Genomic DNA, 18902 nt, shown 5'->3' with positions numbered 1-18902 from the left:
TTGTTACTTCTTTTGAAAAATAGGAATGATATCTACCATATCCAACTCAAAGAGTTGTTGTAAAGACTACATGAGATGATAAATGTGGTCATATAGGTGAGTATAGGTAAATTGTAACTTTGCTGAGCCTCAGTTTTTTCATCTGTAAATTATGGAGCTAATACTAGTGCCATCTACTTTGTAGGATTATTGTGAATTAAGTGCTCTTTTAAATTCAAAGCCCTCTGCAAACATGAGTTGTTATTATTACTTTGCAATTTTTGTTTCCCACCCACCTGGCCTTTCTTCTCTTTATTGAGGCTAAATATGACTATCATTTAACTCTTGTCAGGTCCCTGGATATCTCCCTTGAATGGTGAGCTCCTTGAGAGTAGGCACCATTTTTTTTTCTTTGTGTCCCCAGATATTAGCATGGTCCCTGGCACATAGTAGGTGCTTAATAGATGTTTGTTGACTTGACTGACTAAGCCAGCTTTAGTGAGCTGGCTCCATGACAACTTTTGTAAAAATCTAAGGAATCCTTCACATGGTTTGGACATAGTTTTGTGTGTCGGGGCATTTTATGACACATACACATAGACATTCAGATGAGCTGTGTTCCGTTTGACTTTAGTTATAGGAAAGTGATGTATTTTTTCTTTTCACTCATTGAAGACAATAGTGAAACCTTGGATCTATTTGGAGGTGCAGATGACATTTCTTCAGGGAGTGATGGGGAAGACAAACCACCCACTCCAGGACAGCCAATTGTGAGTAAATACCTATCCTGAACTGGAACCATTATTAAAATAAAAGGTCATGGATCAGCCCCAGAGTCTTCTCTTCCTGTCTTATGATCACAGAACTAGTGCCTGGCCTTCAGGGCTTTGTTGAATGTTATTGGATGTTAGGTGGTTCTGGTCTTACTGCCAAGCGTTTGGCAGGTGGTGCTAAATTCAGGGGCCCGGACTGTGTGGATTCTGATTTAGAGATTAAGATGTTCTACACCTCAGGTAAGAAGAGGCATTGTGTTTCTCATCAATTACTGTTTAAAAGTGGGAAATGTTTTTTAAAATTTTAAATTTAACTCCATAAAGAATATGAACCTTTTTTTTTTTTCCATTTTTTCTTAATTCACATTACAGGTCTTCTTCCCAATTAGAATGAGAGTTCCTTGTGGGCAGAAACAACATTTTTTTGGGGGGAGCCAGGCAACGGGGTTAAGTGACTTATCCAGAGTCATACAGCTAGTAAGTGTTGTGTGTCTGAGGCCAAATTTGAGCTCAGGTCCTCCTGAATCCAGGGCTGGTGCTCTATCCACTGTGCCACCTAGCTGCCCCAACAATATGAATCTTTATAAAGGATTCCATGTCAGGAGTCCTACCATTACTCTGAGTTTGCCATGAATCTTGATTCTCTTGTTTGCCTCCTATCACCATTTCTGTTCTGGTAGAAGCAAAGATTCCTCACAGACCCAGAGTAACAGTAGGAGACTGGCTGGAGGAGAGATTGGGGGTTTTCTCATACTTGGTCCTCTGGGTCTTGAGGGACAGACTTAGGCTTCTGCCAGGAGAATGATGCAACTGGGAGGCACAGTGGATAGAATGCTGCTTCTGGATTCAGGAAGACCTGAGTTTAAATCTCACCTCAGACACTTATTAGCTGTGTGGCACTGGGCAAGTAACTTAACTTCTGCCTGCCCCAGTTTCCTCATCTGTAAAGTAGGGGGATTTCCCAGTTTTGTTGTCAGAATCAAATGAGATCAAATTTATAATGCACTTTGCAAACCTTAAAAGTGCTATATGAATGTAAGTGCCAGCTTGTTGTTGTTGTCTTGCCTTGTGTAGTAAAAGCTTTCAGGTTGCCTATATGCACAGGAGCCTAGTCTGCAGTTTGATCGAGTATATTCTCTAGTTCTTTGTTTGTTTGTTTGTTTTTTTAAACAAATGTGAATTGGGACATTGTGAAGTATTTTGTTTGTAGGCACTTTTTATTCTTGTATTTCAGGTGTCATTCATTTGAGCAGTATTAACTTGATACCTTTTAAAAGAAATAAGAATAGGGGGCAGCTCGGTGGCATGGTGGATTGAGCGCTGGCCCTGAAGTCAGGAGGACCTGAGTTCAAATCTGGCCTCAGACCAAACACTTGGCACTTACTAGCTGTGTGACCCTGGGCAAGTCACTTAACCCCAACTGCCTAAAAATAATAATAAAAAAAAGAAATAAAAATACAGATGAGATTTATGTGTTAAAAATAAGGGCATTTTGTTTGCACAAGGAGAAAGAGCATCACATTCTAGAGTGAAGCTATTCTAGTATTTTAGAGCTGTTCTGTCAGTGGTGTATTGCTGCATGCAGACAGATACAGCAAATCTAATAGGCAGCTACATATCTCTGAATGACTTGCAGTCAGTCAGACCTGAGTATTGTCTCACATACTTGCTAGTTTTGTGATCTTGGCAAGTCACATCGCCTCTCTGAGCCTCGGTTTCTGCATAGGTAAAATGTGGATAATACCGTGCCTACATTCCTTGGTTGTTGTAAGGATCAAGTGAGATAATGTTTGTCAAGTAAATTGCAAAATTTAAAGTGCTACTTGAATGTTTGCTATTATTTCTTTAGCCCAAATCTGGACTCTTAGTTTGTGGTACTCATTTTTGATGATTTTAATTAGGGTTCATTAAAATAATTATTTGTTGATTTTTCAAGTTCGGGTATTTTAAGTAGGATAAGTAAAAATAAAAAAAAAACCCAACTAATCTTCACTGTTTTTAAGTCTCTTAAAAACAAGCAATTGAGGCACCAAAAAGTTACTACTGTCGGTGATTTCTTTGCACTGCATTATTCTTAAAGTGTATATTTGCTTTTTCTCCCACGTACATCTGAACAGTGTAGTTGGTCTAGATGATTTTTACTGTCCCTTTTAGTCCTTCAGTTCTTTAATATATTTACTAGGATGAAAATGGGTTGCCTCAGGAGCAGCAGGAAGAAGAACCTATTCCGGAGACCAGAATAGAAGTGGAAATACCCAAAGTAAACACTGACTTAGGAAATGACTTGTATTTTGTCAAACTGCCCAACTTTCTCAGTGTGGAACCCAGGTAATGTCCTGAATTGTAGATTTTCTAACAGTGGAACAGCACTTTTAAGATTCTGATAATTTTTCTCATTTTATATTTTCTGGGGAAATTTCTGTTACATTGTAGCTAATGATTAAGTTGCCTTATCACATTAGTAAAAATAATTTATAATTTTGAAGTCTTGACTTTAAGAGATTTTAGGAATTCCATTCACCCAGGCTCATAATCTAGATGTCATCCTCATATCTTGACTTTGATGCCGTATCCCTCCTTCCTCCCGTGTCCGATCTGTTGCCAAGGCCTGTCAATTCTGCCTTTGTAACATCTCTCTCATATGCCCCTTCTCTCCTCTAATACTGCTACCACCCTGGTGCAGGCCCTTGTCCCCTCATACCTGGACCATTGCTATAGCCTGCTGATAGACCTGCCTGCCACAAGTTTCCCCCCCCCACTCCATTCTATTCCCCACCTACTTGTCAAATTGGTCTTCCTAAAGCACAGGTCCGACTATGTTACCCATTCTACTCAATACACTCCTTTGGCATTCAAAGCCCTTTCTAATCTGCTCTTTTCTTCCCCATCCCTCCTCCTATCCCCCAAATTTCTAGTCTTATACTCTGTCACATACCTTTTGATCCCGTGACCCTGGCTCTGTTGTTACTTGAATAATCTGACTTGAATTTTTTGCTGGCTGCCTCCCATGCCTGGAATGCTCTCCTTCCTCACCTCTGCCTCCTGCCTTCCCTGGCTTCCTTCAAGTCCCACTTTCTACAGGAAGCCTTTCTCAATCCCTCTTAATTCTGATGCCTTCCCTCTGTTGATTATTTATAATTTATTCTTTATATGGCTTGTTTGTATTTGTTGTGTTGTCTCCCCTATTAAGTTGTGAGCCCCTCTAGGGCAAATTTTTGTTTGCCTTCCTTATTATCCCCACAATGCTTGGCACATAGTATCTACTTATTAAATGTTTATTGACTGACATTTCAAAGGGCATCATCCTTTGTATTTTTTTATTTAATTAATTTATTTTTAGTTTTCAACAATTACTTCCATAAAACTTTTTCTTTTTTTGGTGTGGCAACAGGGGTTAAGTGACTTGCCCAGGGTTACACAGCTAAGTAAATGTCAGGAGTCTGAGGCTGAATTTGAACTCAGGTCCTCCTGACTCTTAAGGCCAGCGCTCTAACCACTGCACCATCTAGCTGCCCCATAAGCTTTTGAGTTTTAAATTTTCTCCCCCTCCCTCCCCACCTCCCTCCCCAAGAAGGCATGCAATCTGATGTAGGCTTTACATATACATTCCTATTAAACATATTTTCACATTAGTTATGTTGTAAAGAAGAATTAGAACCAATAGGAGGAACCATAAGAAAGAGGAAACAAAACAAAACAGAAAAAAAAAAGAGCAAATAGTATGCTTTGATTTGCATTCAAACTCCATAGTTCTTTCTCTGGATGTGGATAGGATTTTCCATCATGAGACTTTTGGAGATGTCTTAGATCCTTGCATTGCTGAGATAAGTCTATTAAAGTTAGTCATCACACAACGTGGCCGTTACTGTGTACAGTGTTCTACTGGTTCTGCTCACTTCACTCAGCATCAGTCCATACAAGTCTTTCCAGGTTTTTCTGAAGTCCATTTGCTCATCATTTTTCATGGAATAATAGTATTCCATCACATTCATATACCAAAACTTATTCAACCATTCCCCAATTGATGGCCATCCCCTCAATTTCCAGTTCTTTGCCACCACAGAAAGAGCTGCTATAAATATTTTTGAACGTGTGGGTCCTTTTCCCATTTGTATGATCTCTTTGGATTACAGCCCTAGAAGTGCTATTGCTGGATCAAAGGATATGCACATTTTTATAACCCTTTGGGCATAATTCCAGATTACTCTCCAAAATGGTTGGATCAGTTCACAACTCCACTAACAATGCATTAGTGTTCCAGTTTTCCCACATCTTCTCCAACATTTATCATTTTCCTGTTTTGTCATGTTAGCCAACCTGGTAGGTGTGATGTGGTACCTCATAGTTGTTTTGATTTGCATTTCTTTCATCAGTAGTGATTTAGAGCATTTTTTCATATGACTACAGATAGCTTTAATTTCTTCATCTGAAAACTGTCTGTTTATATCTTTTGACCGTTTCTCAATTGGGGAATGACTTGTATTCTTATAAACTTAGTTCTCTATATATTTTAGAAATGAGACCCTTATCAGAGACACTGGTTGTAAAAATTCTTTCCCAGCTTTCTGCTTCCCTCCCTAATCTTGGTTGCATTGGCTTTGTTTGTGTAAAAACTTTTCAATTTAATGTAATCAGAATTATCCATTTTGCATTTCATAATGTTTTCTATCTCTTATTTGGTCATAAATTCTTCTGTTCTTCATAAATCTGACAGGTAAACTATTCCTCGCTCTCCCAGTTTGCTTATAGTATCAGCCTTTATATCCATCCTTTGTATTTGAAGATATATAATATGATTTAATTACTGAAGGGTGCTCTTTTAGAATTTTTTTTCCAGTTGTTTTTAGCAATTTATTCACAGTCTCTTAGCACTCCCCCTTGTGACCAGTGTCAGGCATTTTCCAGCCTCTGATCATAGAAGAAAGTGAAGCTAATTTTCCTTATTAACCCTATTCTAACCATGTAAACCAATCAGCAGAGGTGCCGGGGCAGGGCTGTGTGGTGGTGGTAGGAAGAGCTTTTTCAAAGCTTTTCAGTGAAGTTGTTGCAAAATTATCTTTTTGACAAGGTTTAGTATTTTTAAATTGAGTTTTGAGTTTTAACTTCAATTTTTCCTCTTAGTAAAGATCTAGCTCAAAGGAAAATTATTTCAGGAATCATCCTGAGATAGTTTAGAATGAATAATGAAGTTGTAAAAGGAAGGGCAAATGGGTCCTTTTTTTTTCCATTCAAACTTGAATGAAAGTGAGATCATTGAAAACAGGATAGGAGGAAATGACATAAGGATGTATGTGTGAATTCCTTTTTAAAGTTTTACTTTCAGAACAAACCTTTTATAGTAGGAGCAGTATTTTTTTGTACTATATGTAATTGAACACATTTGTAAAAAAATACCTACCATGTTTTTATAACTAGAATATATCCTTCTAAAACTTTATTTAAGAAATTTTAATATGAAACCATGTCATTCATTACGTAGAGATAGAGTAGAATTATATATACTATTTAGTAGTTTTCATATTTGCATTTTCAGTTTTGTTCCAAGCATGATTTTTCTCATGTTATCTGAGCTCTTCCAAGTGGTTTCCCTCAAATACCTAGATGAGTTTTGTAATCTCTTCTTACTGCCAGGAATGCTGAGTGATGAACCAGTATGTCCTTTGCCACGTTCCATTAGGGTTTCCTCTCTCCAGCCCATAATGCTTTTAGCCAAGAGAAATAAGAGTGAGGTTATGCAGTTAGAGGAGTATCTGTCAGTGATGATCACATGAAGGTTATTTGAGTTATCCATTTTGCCCTTTGTCAAATAAGTTAGAGGTGACTCTTGAAAAGACTTTTTTAGCAATAGCTCAGAATTTATTTAAGTTTATCTTTTAATTTGGATAAATGGTAGTTTTAAAACTGAGTATCTCTCAGCTTTTTATATTGGAGGCTCTAAAGTTCATGGAAGTATCTATTAATAGAATAGCCCTGTTATCATCTACAGAGGTTTGTTTTAGTTTGAAAAAGCCAAATGGAAGTAGTGCTTTTTTTTTCTTCCTTCATCTCATTTGATTGTCTAAAATTTAATCAATGAAAGTGTTTAACAAGGAGATGTATGATCATGTTTGCTATTGTTAATGGAAGATAACCTTACTTAAAGTTCAAAAGAAAAATTGTCTAATTATCGTAGGCTTTTCTAAATGTTCCACTTGTTGATGACTTCATTCTACACTTCAGAGTCTCATCAGTGAAATCCATAGATCTAAAAAAAGATGGATTGTTTTAATATTCTACATTATAAAAACAAAAGAAATGAAAAATACATCTTGCTCAGACCTCTGACTTATAGCTGGAATGCAGACTGGCTAGTTCTTCCATATGTGCATCTTGGACAAGCTCTCCAGAGGCCCAGGATTGGAGGAGGAGAAGCTGGGTCACTTTTTGAAAACTGAATAGTGCTTTCAGTGACCCCAAACTTCATGTTGCCACAAAAGCCGCACAAGTAGCAATTTCTTTAATACTCCTCTTCCTTTGGTTATGCTATTTAGTTACAAACTTGGTACAGCTTGATGTCAGAAGAATTAAAATTATAAATGACTCAAAGGCTGGTGGAAAGATGTTTGGTGGACATATTCAGACTTTTACTTGTTACCAGCACTTCATATGTAAGAACTGACGTAACTTTCATTACCAGGAAATGTGCAAGCAGAAAGAAGGCCTCCTTTAATAAGATCCAGCAGTTAGACAACTTGGATAATCCATTAGTATTTAAAAAGAAAACAAGAGGAAGACCTAGATTATTCTATATTAGAATCTGATGAGATGTGAAAGTGTAGAAAGCCTACAGTTTATTGTACCTAACATATTGTAAGCGCTTAATAAATACTTGTTGATTTATTGCATCAGTGGAGAGGATATGCACATCTATAAAATCATGGATCAACAAGTTAATAAGAAAGCACTTAAATCCAAGAGTCAGGATGATCTTGAATTATCTTATGGGTTAAAAATACTGACAGGAAAACGTAGTAATATAATTATATTTTGAAAGTTTTTATTTTTGTTCCCCTTATTAATAAAACATTGAAGCATTGTGTCTGTGTATGTGTGTTTTTAGTTGGCAGTATAGGTCACATGATATCTCATTACAGTTTGTATCATTTCAGTAAGAATCTTACTGTAATGAAAACATTTTGAAGTTCCACTTAGTTGTCCTTAAAAGATGTGTGTGTGTGTGTGTGTGTGTGTGTGTGTGTGTGTAGTTGAAGAATTCTCCTGTAATAATGATCACATACCAAATATGTCTAAAATTGAATTGATTTGTATTTTTGTCCATTTGTAGACCTTTTGACCCTCAGTATTATGAGGATGAATTTGAAGATGAAGAGATGCTTGATGAAGAAGGTAGAACCAGGTTAAAGCTTAAGGTATCATCATATATTCCCTTTTTGTAGTTTTTGAATCCTTTTTATTAAGTAAGACATGGAATAACTGGAGGCTTTCTTTTTAATTTGAGCTTCTGTTTCCTATTCTGTCAGCCCATAAATCAGAATAGAATCAAATTGTTTACCTTTTTCAAAATATTTCTTTTGATAGAAGATGTATAATTTTTCTGTCCTTTGTTATACCTATTTGCAGTAATAATTTCTTGACTTCTCTTATACATTAGTTGACAGACCTTTCCCTCAGTACCTATTCTCAAGAAATGTATTCTAGCTCTCTACCTAAAATAGGTAAATCTTGGGTTGTCATATAGCATCTAGTACACTTTCTTACATATTGTAGATGCTCAGTGTTTGCTACTGAATTGAATTTGATTCTGTGGATGGTACATAGTTATGTTCAAAAACATATTTGCTCCGTATACACAATACTTTGGGTAGTTGCCATATTTCTAAAGCCCTCCCTTTTTTTAGTGACTTTAGCTTTTTTTTTTGTTTACATGGTTAAAGAGCCTCTATTAAAGTTCTCAATTCTTATTTACACTTAATATCATACAAGGTACCCTGGAAATCATTGTCGTTTAAAGCTGTAGAGCCTCATAAGCTTAAGATTAAGTTTAAACTATAGAGCTTAAAACTGTACTAAGACTTGAGACCCAAAACCCTGTATAGCTTGGATAATCTTCAGCTACAAAGAAATGCTGATCAGCTGTTAGCATAGAAGAAAGACTGCTTGAGACATTTAGTCTGTGAGGCTGAGGTAGCATTAGATGGCAGGAGACACTGAAGCTCATGATAGCTTGATAGGTTCTACCTAGATAGATATTTGAAACTGCACTCCTGTAATCTGTAGTGTTTCCTATATATGCTACTTTTTAAAAGACTCTGCATTTTTGTAAATTATCTTAAGCTAATTTGGAATATAAACAAATAAGAGTTTTACTATTCTTAGGTTTCAGGTTGAACCCTGCAGTGCAGTCAGCGGAAAGGGTGCTAGATGTCGAGTCAGAAGAGCTAGGTTTGAATCCTAGCTCTATAATTTACTAGTTGAGATCTTGAATAAATCATTTAGTCCCCCGTAGACCTCAATTTCTTTAATTGTAAAATAAAGAAGTTATACTATATCATCTTTAAGGTTCCTTTTTCTTTTCTTTTCTTTTTTTTTTTTTTTTTAGTGAGGCAGTTGGGGTTAAGTGACTTGTCCATGGTCACTCAGCTAGGAAGTATTATGTGTCTGAGGCCGTATTTGAACTCAGGTCCTCCTGACTGCAGGGCCGGTGCTCTATCCACTGCACCACCTAGCTGCCCTCGGTTCCTTTTTCTGTTAGGTGTCCTGGGGTCCTGGGGTTATAGAGACAAAATCAAAGAATCCCTGGAACTTACTTACATTGTACTGCTAGGATATAGTGTATACACAGATAAATAAATAAAAAATAACTTAAGAAGTGAGAAGGCATTAACAACTGAGGAAATCTGACAACTAAGCTGAGACTTAAAATTACAGGAGGGTTCTAAGAGGTAGAGAACGACAAAAGTGAAGTAATCCCTGCTGTCCAGGAACATTACAGTCTATCAGGGAAGACAGCATTTACCTATACATGTGTGCATACAGAATAAATAGAAAAGAACTGTAAGGTAGTTTAGGAAGGGAGGACATTAGCTCCTCCTTGGGGAGGATTAGGAAAAGTTTCACATAGATAATAGTGTTTACCTGAATCTTGAAGCAAGCGAGGGAGTCTGAGATGGAGGTGTGGAGAGGACATTTCAGATATGGAAGTTAGTACAAAGGCACAGAAAGTGCCGTGTGTGTGTGTGTGTGTGTGTGTGTAACAGCAAGAAGACCAATTTGAATAACTACAGAGTATAGAAAGGGGAGTAATATATAATGAGGCTGGAAAGGTAGGTGGGGGCCAGTTGTGCAATACTTTAAAAGCCAAATAAAGGAATTAGTATTTTACCTCAGAGGTAATAGGGAACCACTGGAATTTATTGAGTAGGAGACTGACATGGTCAGATCTGTGCTTTAGGAAAATCATTTTGGCAGCTGTTTTAAGGGTAGTTTGGAGTGGAGATCAATTCCATTTGGTTTGCGTTGGGGATAGATTGTACAAATGCATAGTTGAGTTCCAGGGAATAACTTGTAGTCCAGTTTGGCTGCAAGGTAGAATATATGAAGAGGAGTCATCTGTGATTAGCTTAGAAAGGCTGGGTGGAGCCAGGTGGCTGAAGGTCATACATTCCCATCCCAGAGGAGGTAGGGAGCCAGTATTAAGAAATATTAGAGTAGGGGGAGACTTCAAGTGGAGAGGCACATTAGCATCCCCAGAGGTGATGAGGGCCTGATTAGGCTGCCTGTCATGTGAAGGTAGAGCAGAGGCTACACATTAGAGTTCCAATGAAGGTAGAATATACAAATTGAGCAACTTCCTTGTTATACTGTTCAGTTTTCAAGCAGAATCCATTATGAGACAATGTTGTCCTGAATCTTGCTCAAGTGGGTTTAATACTCAAATGCCATTAAGGACTTTGTTAGAAAGAGCCTCAAAGCCCAAGGATAACATAATAATGAGGTTCCTGTGTGTTACTATCATTATCATTATTATTTTGTTTTATAATATCAGATAGCAACATTCTTATTTTTTAGATTAAAAAAATGAAGGTGAAAAGAGGTTAAGTAACTTTTATTCAAGGCCTAACAATTGTGAGCTGACATTGTTTAAATTTTTTCTTGACTCTTGGACTAGTTTTTTTTTTTTTTTTCCCTTGAGAACATACATCTTCCTGTTAGTACTGAATATTTTTATGTCTGGTTATAATGTTAATTTTCTAATTTATAAAATATTAATGATGTTTCATTGGTGTGTTGATTACCTTTCCTAATCCCCATTTTGTTTTCAACTCTTCATGTTTTTTCATAACTACTCTCCCTTTTTTTGATTGTCTTTGATCTGCTGTAATAGGTTTATAATAAGTTTGCCTTGTCTCCTCATTTTTACCCTTTCCTTTTCCTACTTTTCATGATATTTCTTAGTTGTGTGTTTTTGGTTTGTTAGACCATAGAACCTTTGAGACATTCATTTTTTAAACAGAAGACATTTTTCCCTAGTTTTTTTCTTCCCAAACATTGGTACTTTCTTTATCTTGAGCACTATGTAACTCAGAATTTTTAAAACTTCAAAACCTTGTTATGTCATGAAAAATAAGAAATTTTTCTCTATGACATTAAAAAGTAAATCAGTCAAATTTCAGGTTTACATAAGAACTTGGATACTATCTACAGGTAATAAAGTTAATTGGTTAATGAATAAGGAACAATGTGTACAGGTCTTGAATTAAACAGTTAACAGGAACAGCTTCAGCAACAACTTCTAACTTGTGGCATGTATGCATACATATTTAAAAGGCTACATCTTTGTCTTCACATGGAGTGGCACATGTAGATCTGGTACAATTAATGAAGAAAGAATTCAGCATATCCTGCCGACAGTGGTTTAGTTGCATCATTTTTGTATGTGAAAGCCAACACCTGATTCATTTTTTAATTCCGTAATAGAATATTTTTCACATAGTGGGCAATCAGTTAATAATATGTCAATTTTGTTTATTTATTTGTATTGTTGTGTGCATATATTCCAAATTTTTTGTATGGGGAGGGAAGACAAGATTGATGACCACTACTTTGGCATTTTTTTTTTTTTATTATCTGGCTGCAGTGACTTTTGAGGGGAGGAAAAAAGGGAGGAGAGTATCTATGAGAAGGGCTGGTAGAACTTGAATTGTAAAGGTAGGTTAAACAGCATCTCAGAGAGGCTGCTGTGTTAGGTTTACAGAGTAGTAGAAACACCTGTTTCACACAAAGCATTCTTTACATTGGATATTGGAAACTCTTATTTAGATGATTGTTTATTAATGATTGGTTTTATTACTGAGCATTAGGGAATGTGGTTTTGCCTCCTCTCAGCTGGTCAGCATAGGGAGAAGTTATTTGCCACCTACTAGTTGACAAATTCAATGGGAATTTGCTGTTTTCTGTTAGTATGAATGATAACAAATTTATGTATCCCTTTAAGGTTTACAGAGAACTTTGCCCCACAGTAAACCTGTGCAGTAAATCATGCCAGCATTATCTCCTTTTTTGCAAATGAGAAAATAAGACCAAGAGAGACTCAGTGACTTACCTCAGGTCACTTAGCTATAGTTAGTATGTGGCAGAAATATGTCTCCTGACACGAAGACCTATGTGCTTTTTACATTTCACCACATATGCTCCCATTCTTGCTTTGTGATTATGCTTTTCTTTGATAGGTGGTGGGACAAGGAGAAGGAAAAAAACAATTTTATACAGTTTGGCTTTCTAATGAATGTATTTTTTTAAAAGGTAGAGAACACTATACGGTGGCGAATGAGGAGGGATGAAGAAGGAAATGATATTCGTGAAAGTAATGCTCGAATAGTTAAGTGGTCAGATGGAAGGTTAGTTGAAATTAACATTCTGGTTTTTATAAAATGAAAGAAAAGTTTTAAAATATGCAGGGGTGGTGTGAGAGGATTGAAATATTGAATGGATTAGAACCTTTGAATAGGGACTTTAACCAGATTAACCAAGAAATTGCTCACCTCCTGGGTCTCTGGTTTTTCATAGGACTTTGTAAAAGTAAGTAGAGAGGAGGGTGAGTTTGTGGTGCATCTCTAATAAAGATAGCAATAAAAGATGTGATACATCTCTGATTATGATGGCAATAAAATGTCACCTTCCCTGTTGGCTCCAGCAGATAAGGATGGAGGAGATAGATCACCCACTGATATAACACTAATTGTAGTTTACTGTTTTTGGAAACTATTGGTATTGATTTATTAATGGTCTTAGAAAAATTTTAGATCAGTTGTGTTCTAATTGAAAAGATAGATGTTATTTTAGCTTTGTATATTTCACTACAGTAGGTCAATTTTTCGAACTATCTATTTTCATTTCTGTTTTTGTTCTCTTCTGAATTATTTGTTGCTAGTGGTAGTATTGTTTCCTTAAAAGATTTTTATGATTACCTGTTGTCTTTACATCACATTTATTTCTGAATGTATCCCTCCAAAACATTTCAATAAAACCAACCAACATATCAGCTGAGTCTGACAGAATATGCGGTACCCCGTGTGTGTAGGACTCTCCCACCTGTAAAGTGAAGGAAGGTTAATTTTCTTTAGAATCAGTTACTTTTTATGTTTTAAATGAAAAAATGAGGGGAAAGAAAGTTGTATGACTACTTAAATATCCACATTGCTAACGTGCTAAGTTTTTTTTTCCTTCTTAAGCATGTCACTTCATTTAGGTAATGAAGTTTTTGATGTCTACAAAGCACCATTACAAGGGGATCATAATCATCTGTTTATAAGACAAGGAACTGGTCTTCAGGGACAAGCTGTTTTCAAGACAAAACTAACTTTCAGGTAAATATTAATAAATTACCAGTGATCTCTGAACCACCAAATTAGATGGTCTTTTCTCAGTCTTAATCCTTCTTGACTGATATATCTGCTGCAAATGACACTGTTGACCACCCTTTCCTGGATGTTGGTCTCCTTTGCTAGCTCATTATCCATGTTACTCCCCCTAGTAGTAGGTGTTCCCCAATGTTTTCCCAGGCTCTTTTCTAACTGTACACTCTTGGTAACCTGTCAGCTCGCATGAGATTAACTCTGTCTCTATGTAGATGATTCATAGATGTATATATCCAGTCCCATTTTTTCTTTTGAGTTTCAGTACTCCATCGCTAATTGCCTGTTGGATATTTCGGACTTAAATGTCCCAATGATATCTCAAATTCAAAAAACTGAGCTCATTACCTTTCTCCTCAACACTTTTCTCTTCCAGACTTTCTTATTTTTGCTGAAGCCTTTCAGTCTCCTTCCTCTGGGAAGGAAGAATGTTTCCTGACTCATTAAATATCCAGATTACTAATACACTAACCTTTGTAACCTTGGGAGTTTCCTTCACTCTTCACTCCCCTTCACCCTACCTATCCAGTCAGTTCCTAAATCTTACTGTTTCTGTCTCTACAACATCTCTGCTACTTCACTCCTTCTCCCTGTTCATCTACCACCTTAGCTCAGGAGCATCTTGCCTGGATTATCTCAATACCTTCCTCATTGGTCTCCCTATCTCAAGATTCTCCCTGTTCTGACCATTGTATGTGTAGCTGCCAAAGTGATTTTGCTCACATCTGACTGTGTGACCCCCTCTACTCACCCAACTGCAGTTGCCTCCAGCAACAAATATAAATGCTTCTGTTTAGCTATAAATCCCTTCAAAACCTGGTCCCAAAATATCTTTCTAATCACACTAAGCTGGCTTTCTGTTGACATTCATCCTTTTGCATTGGCCATCCCCCAGACCAAGAATGTACTCCCTCCACACCTCTGCCTCATAGAGCTTCTCTTTTCCTTCAGCAGGCAGCTTAGGGACTGCTTTCTATGTAAAAGCCCTTCAGCTGTTACTGTTCTTCCTCTCCAGCTACCTTTCATTTAACTACATTATACTTACTAACTTTGTTCTCTTCAGATTTATTCCATTTTATATATATATATATATACACACACATATGTACATATATATTTGTATACACACACACATACATACATATACACTTATGTCCGTATAGTATGTATATGTTAATATGTGTATGTGTGTGTATATATGTGTGTGTGTGTGTGTGTGTGTATGTACACACAAACATATAATTTTTTTGTCTATATATACTTACGTATGAATGCTTCCCCATTTCTCATATACCTCATATAAGCATAGAGATAATTTCATTTGTTATATTTTTATCTTCAATGCCTAGCATGGAGCCCAGGACATAGCAGGTGCTTAATAAATACATGTTGATTGATTGATATATTTAACCAGACTTTGCTAGAATCTTTCATCTATTTGCTCCTAACTTAGCTTTCTGTAGCTATATATAATAATGCTTTAAAATTTTTATTATTATTTATTTTAAACATTCTTTGCTTTTTAAATTTTGAGTTCTAAATTCTCACTCTCCCTCCTCCTCACGCACTGAGAATGCAGGCAATATGATATCAACTCTACATGTGAAATCATGCAAAACATTTCCATAGTAACGATATTGGGGGAAAAAAAGCAAAAAACAAGTGAAAAAATGGCACTTCAGTGGGCACTTCTCTCTGTGGACATAGATATCATTGTGAGTCCTTTGGAATTGTCTTGGATCATTGTATTGATCAGAGTAGCCAGTAGATCATCGTTATATAACAGCATTGCTGTTATTATGCACAGTGATCCCCCAATTCTCACTTTACTTTGCATCAATTCATTTTCATCAATTCACAGGTTTTGCCACGTTTTTCTGAAACTACCACCTTTGTCATTTTTTTAAATTTAATTTTTAATTTTTTTCCCTCAATTACACACAAACAAAAACTTTTAACATTCATTTAAAAAAAATTGAGTTACATATTCTCTCTCTCTTTCCCTTCTCTGTCCACTCCTTGAGAAGGCAAGCAATTTGATATAGATTGTACATGTGCAGTCCTGCAAAACATTTTCGTATTAGACATGTGAGAAAAGAAAATACAGACCGAAAAAACCAAGAATAATAATAAAAAATTTTTAAATGCTTCAATATGCATTCAGACTCTGTCAGTTCTTTTTTTGGAGGTGGTTAGCATTTTTTCATCATAAGTCCCTCAGAATTGCCTTGGATTATGCATTGCTGAGAATAACTAAATGATTCACAGTTGATCATCATATAATATTGCTGTTATAGTGTTCTCATTTTGCATCAGTTCAGTTCCTGGGTTTCTGAAAGCATGCTGCTCATCGTTTCTTACAGCACAGCAGTATTCCATCACAATCGTATGTTGCAACTTATTCATCCATGCATTAATTGTGTACTCTAGACAGGTCTCCTCTCCTGCAGAACTAAATTTTCTCAGGCCTGAAAAAATTGTCTCACCCTAACTTTTTGTTGGCTTTGCCTCTCCAAAATTTGATTTGAGGCATTATTTTAAACTTGTTTGGAGGGGAATGTTGAGAGAGTTCAGCTGGTTTGCTGCCTCTTAGCTGCCATCTTGGCTTCACCTTTGGGAAGTTCTGTAGTAATACATACTCCCTGATGTAGTACTGCAGATATTTGAAGTCAGCTGTTGTGTTCCTCTTAAGTCCTCTCTTTTCAAAGCTAAACATCATCATTTTCTTCGCCTGTTCCCAGTGTGACATTTTCCATACCCTCCCCCACTTTATCAACACCTCCTTTAAAAGTAGCCCCTAGATAAGAACAGAATCTTCTGGATATGCTATGGAAAGTATGGAATATAATAGAATAATTACTTCTCTTATTTTGTATGCTGTACTTCTCTTATTGAGTTGGCAATCAATCCAAACCATCTAGGTCTTTTTCATACATCAGTAATCTGATGACCATCTCTCAATCTTTATCCTTCTTACCTCTCTGCAACATTTGACACTATTGATCACCCTCTCCTTCTGGATATTGTTTCTTTTTTGGGGTTTCATGATACCCTTCTACCTTGGTTCTCCTCCTGTCTATTTGACCATTCCTTTTTTTCCTTTGCTGGATCATCATATCCATTTAACCTCTTTACTTTGAGTGTACCATAAGGCTCTGTCCTGGGCCTTTTTTCTTTCTATATATTCTGTCCCTTGTTGATCTCATTAGCTTTCATAGCTTTAATCATTATCTCTATGAAGATGACTCACAGATCTAGATATCCAGCCCAAGTATCTTATCTGAGCTTTAGTATATCACCAACTACCGTCATATTGGATATTATTAACTGAATGTCCTATGAACTCAAACACAACATCTCCAAAAGCATAACATCTTCAAAACCATAACCACCCCTTTCCCATACTTAACCTCCTTCTGTCCAGGGGTACCACCATTCTTACAGTCAGTCAGGTTTGCAACTCAAAGTTGTCCTTGTCTTTTCCCTCTTCCTTATCCCATATAGCTAGATACTTGCCAAATCTTTTCAGGTATGCTTCAAAAACATCTCTTCTTTCTGTCTCTTCTCTTTGTTCACACGGCCACTGCCTGTGGCCTGGACTCTTTCCTGTTTCAAGTTGCTCACTCCAGTCGAGTCTCCACCAAACTGCAGTAGTGGTGTTCCTAAAGCACAGAGCTGACCTCATCACTCTCCTGCTTAATAAACCCCAGCGAATTTCTATTACTTCAAGAGTCAAATACAGACTCCCCTGTTTGGCATGAAAAATTTGGCTCCAACCTACTTTTGAGTTTTATTATGCATTGCTCCCCTCACACTCTCTCAAATCTAGCCAAACTGGCCCTCTTGCTGTTTCTCCTACACGATTCTCCATCTTCCATCTCTATGCCTTTGCACAGGTGGTGCTTCGTGCCTGGAGTACACTCCCTTCTCATTTCTGCCTTTTAGAATTATTAACTTCCTTCAGAACTCAGTTCAAGTGCCACTTTTTAAAATAGGCCTTTCCTGATCACCCCAGCCTTATCTATGTGGAATGTGTTTTGCATATGTGTACATATGTCTCCTCTGATAGAATGTAATCTTCTTGAGGGTTTTCTCAATACCTAGCTCTGTTCCTGGAGAAATATGGAAGATAGCTAGTGGCTTCTCAGTTTTTACTTCAACAACTCAATTCAAGAAAGATTTATTATGTGCCTGTTAAGTATGAGACACTGTGCAGGTGCTGGGCATAAAAAAAATGACATAGACTTTGCATCCAAGAAATCTGCATTTTAATTTGGGGATATGACTATTGTATAAGTATAAAACAAGACAGAATGTCATGAGGGTAAGGGAGAGCTCCAGATGAGTGTATTAAGAAAATTTGAGGGTAAAGGAATTTACATTTGGGGGATCAGGGAAGATCCTTCTTAGAGGAGGTAATACTTGATCTGAGCCTTCTGCAGAAATGCTGAAGGTGTGTATTCTAGGCATGGGGAGTGCTCTATACAAGTAGACAGAGTCAGAAGTGATCTGGATAAGATTGAGAAAGTCATAGTTGTTTAACTTGGCTAAAGCGTAGCATGCTTAAAGAAAAGTAGATTGAAATAATAGGTTGGAGCCAGATTGTGAGGGTCTAAACTACTAGGATAAAGAGTTTGTATCTTAACCTGTTAGGAATAGTGGTCTCTTGAAAGTTTTTGGAGCGGGAGTGTGTGCATGGTTTGACTTGCATTTGGGCAATGACTGGCAGCTGTGTGAAGAATAGTCTGGACTGAAGAAAGAGTAGAGACAGATCTGAATTACAGTAGCAGCAGAGGGAATTAGGAGAGGGGATATGGTGCTATGACTGACAGGATTTGACAAGTGATTATCTGTGCATGCCAACAGGACATGCATATAGAGAAGTCTAACAGGCAGGTGGAGATGTGACACTGAAACTCAGGTTAGAGATTGGTATTAGATTTATAGATTTTGGAGTCATTTATACAGATGTGATCATAGCAGTTATGGGAGTGCATAGGATAAATCATCAAGGGAGAAAATGTAGGGAGAGGGCTGAGGACAGGACTGTGGGGCACACCCACATGGCAAGAAGAGGAAGATGAACTAGTGAAAGATCCTGAGAAGAAGCTGCCAGAAAGAAGGAGAACCAGGAGAGCCCGGTGGCACAGAAATCAAGGGAGGAAATGTCATCAGTGGTCTTGGACAGAGTAGTTTCAGTTGAGTGCGATTGGAAGCCAGATAAGAAGAGGCTGAT

The 18902-nt window shown here is 37.0% G+C and overlaps 1 protein-coding gene across 1 annotated transcript in view; it reads left to right on the top strand.

The window, feature by feature from the left end:
* Nucleotides 1-18902, top strand: part of LEO1 (LEO1 homolog, Paf1/RNA polymerase II complex component) — a 56104-nt gene that overhangs the window by 15387 nt on the left and 21815 nt on the right. Inside the window, exons 4-8 of the mRNA XM_027840878.1 lie at nucleotides 655-749; nucleotides 2935-3080; nucleotides 8077-8161; nucleotides 12555-12649; nucleotides 13484-13618. Coding sequence (XP_027696679.1) covers nucleotides 655-749; nucleotides 2935-3080; nucleotides 8077-8161; nucleotides 12555-12649; nucleotides 13484-13618 — 556 coding nt within the window. The remainder of the gene's footprint in view (nucleotides 1-654; nucleotides 750-2934; nucleotides 3081-8076; nucleotides 8162-12554; nucleotides 12650-13483; nucleotides 13619-18902) is intronic.

The sequence above is a fragment of the Vombatus ursinus genome, unplaced genomic scaffold (assembly GCF_900497805.2).
Source record: "Vombatus ursinus unplaced genomic scaffold, bare-nosed wombat genome assembly UNPS02014848.1, whole genome shotgun sequence".
NCBI lineage: Eukaryota > Metazoa > Chordata > Mammalia > Diprotodontia > Vombatidae > Vombatus > Vombatus ursinus.
The sequence above is the reverse complement of the archived record's forward strand: the minus strand, read 5'-3'. Positions and strand labels throughout refer to the sequence as shown.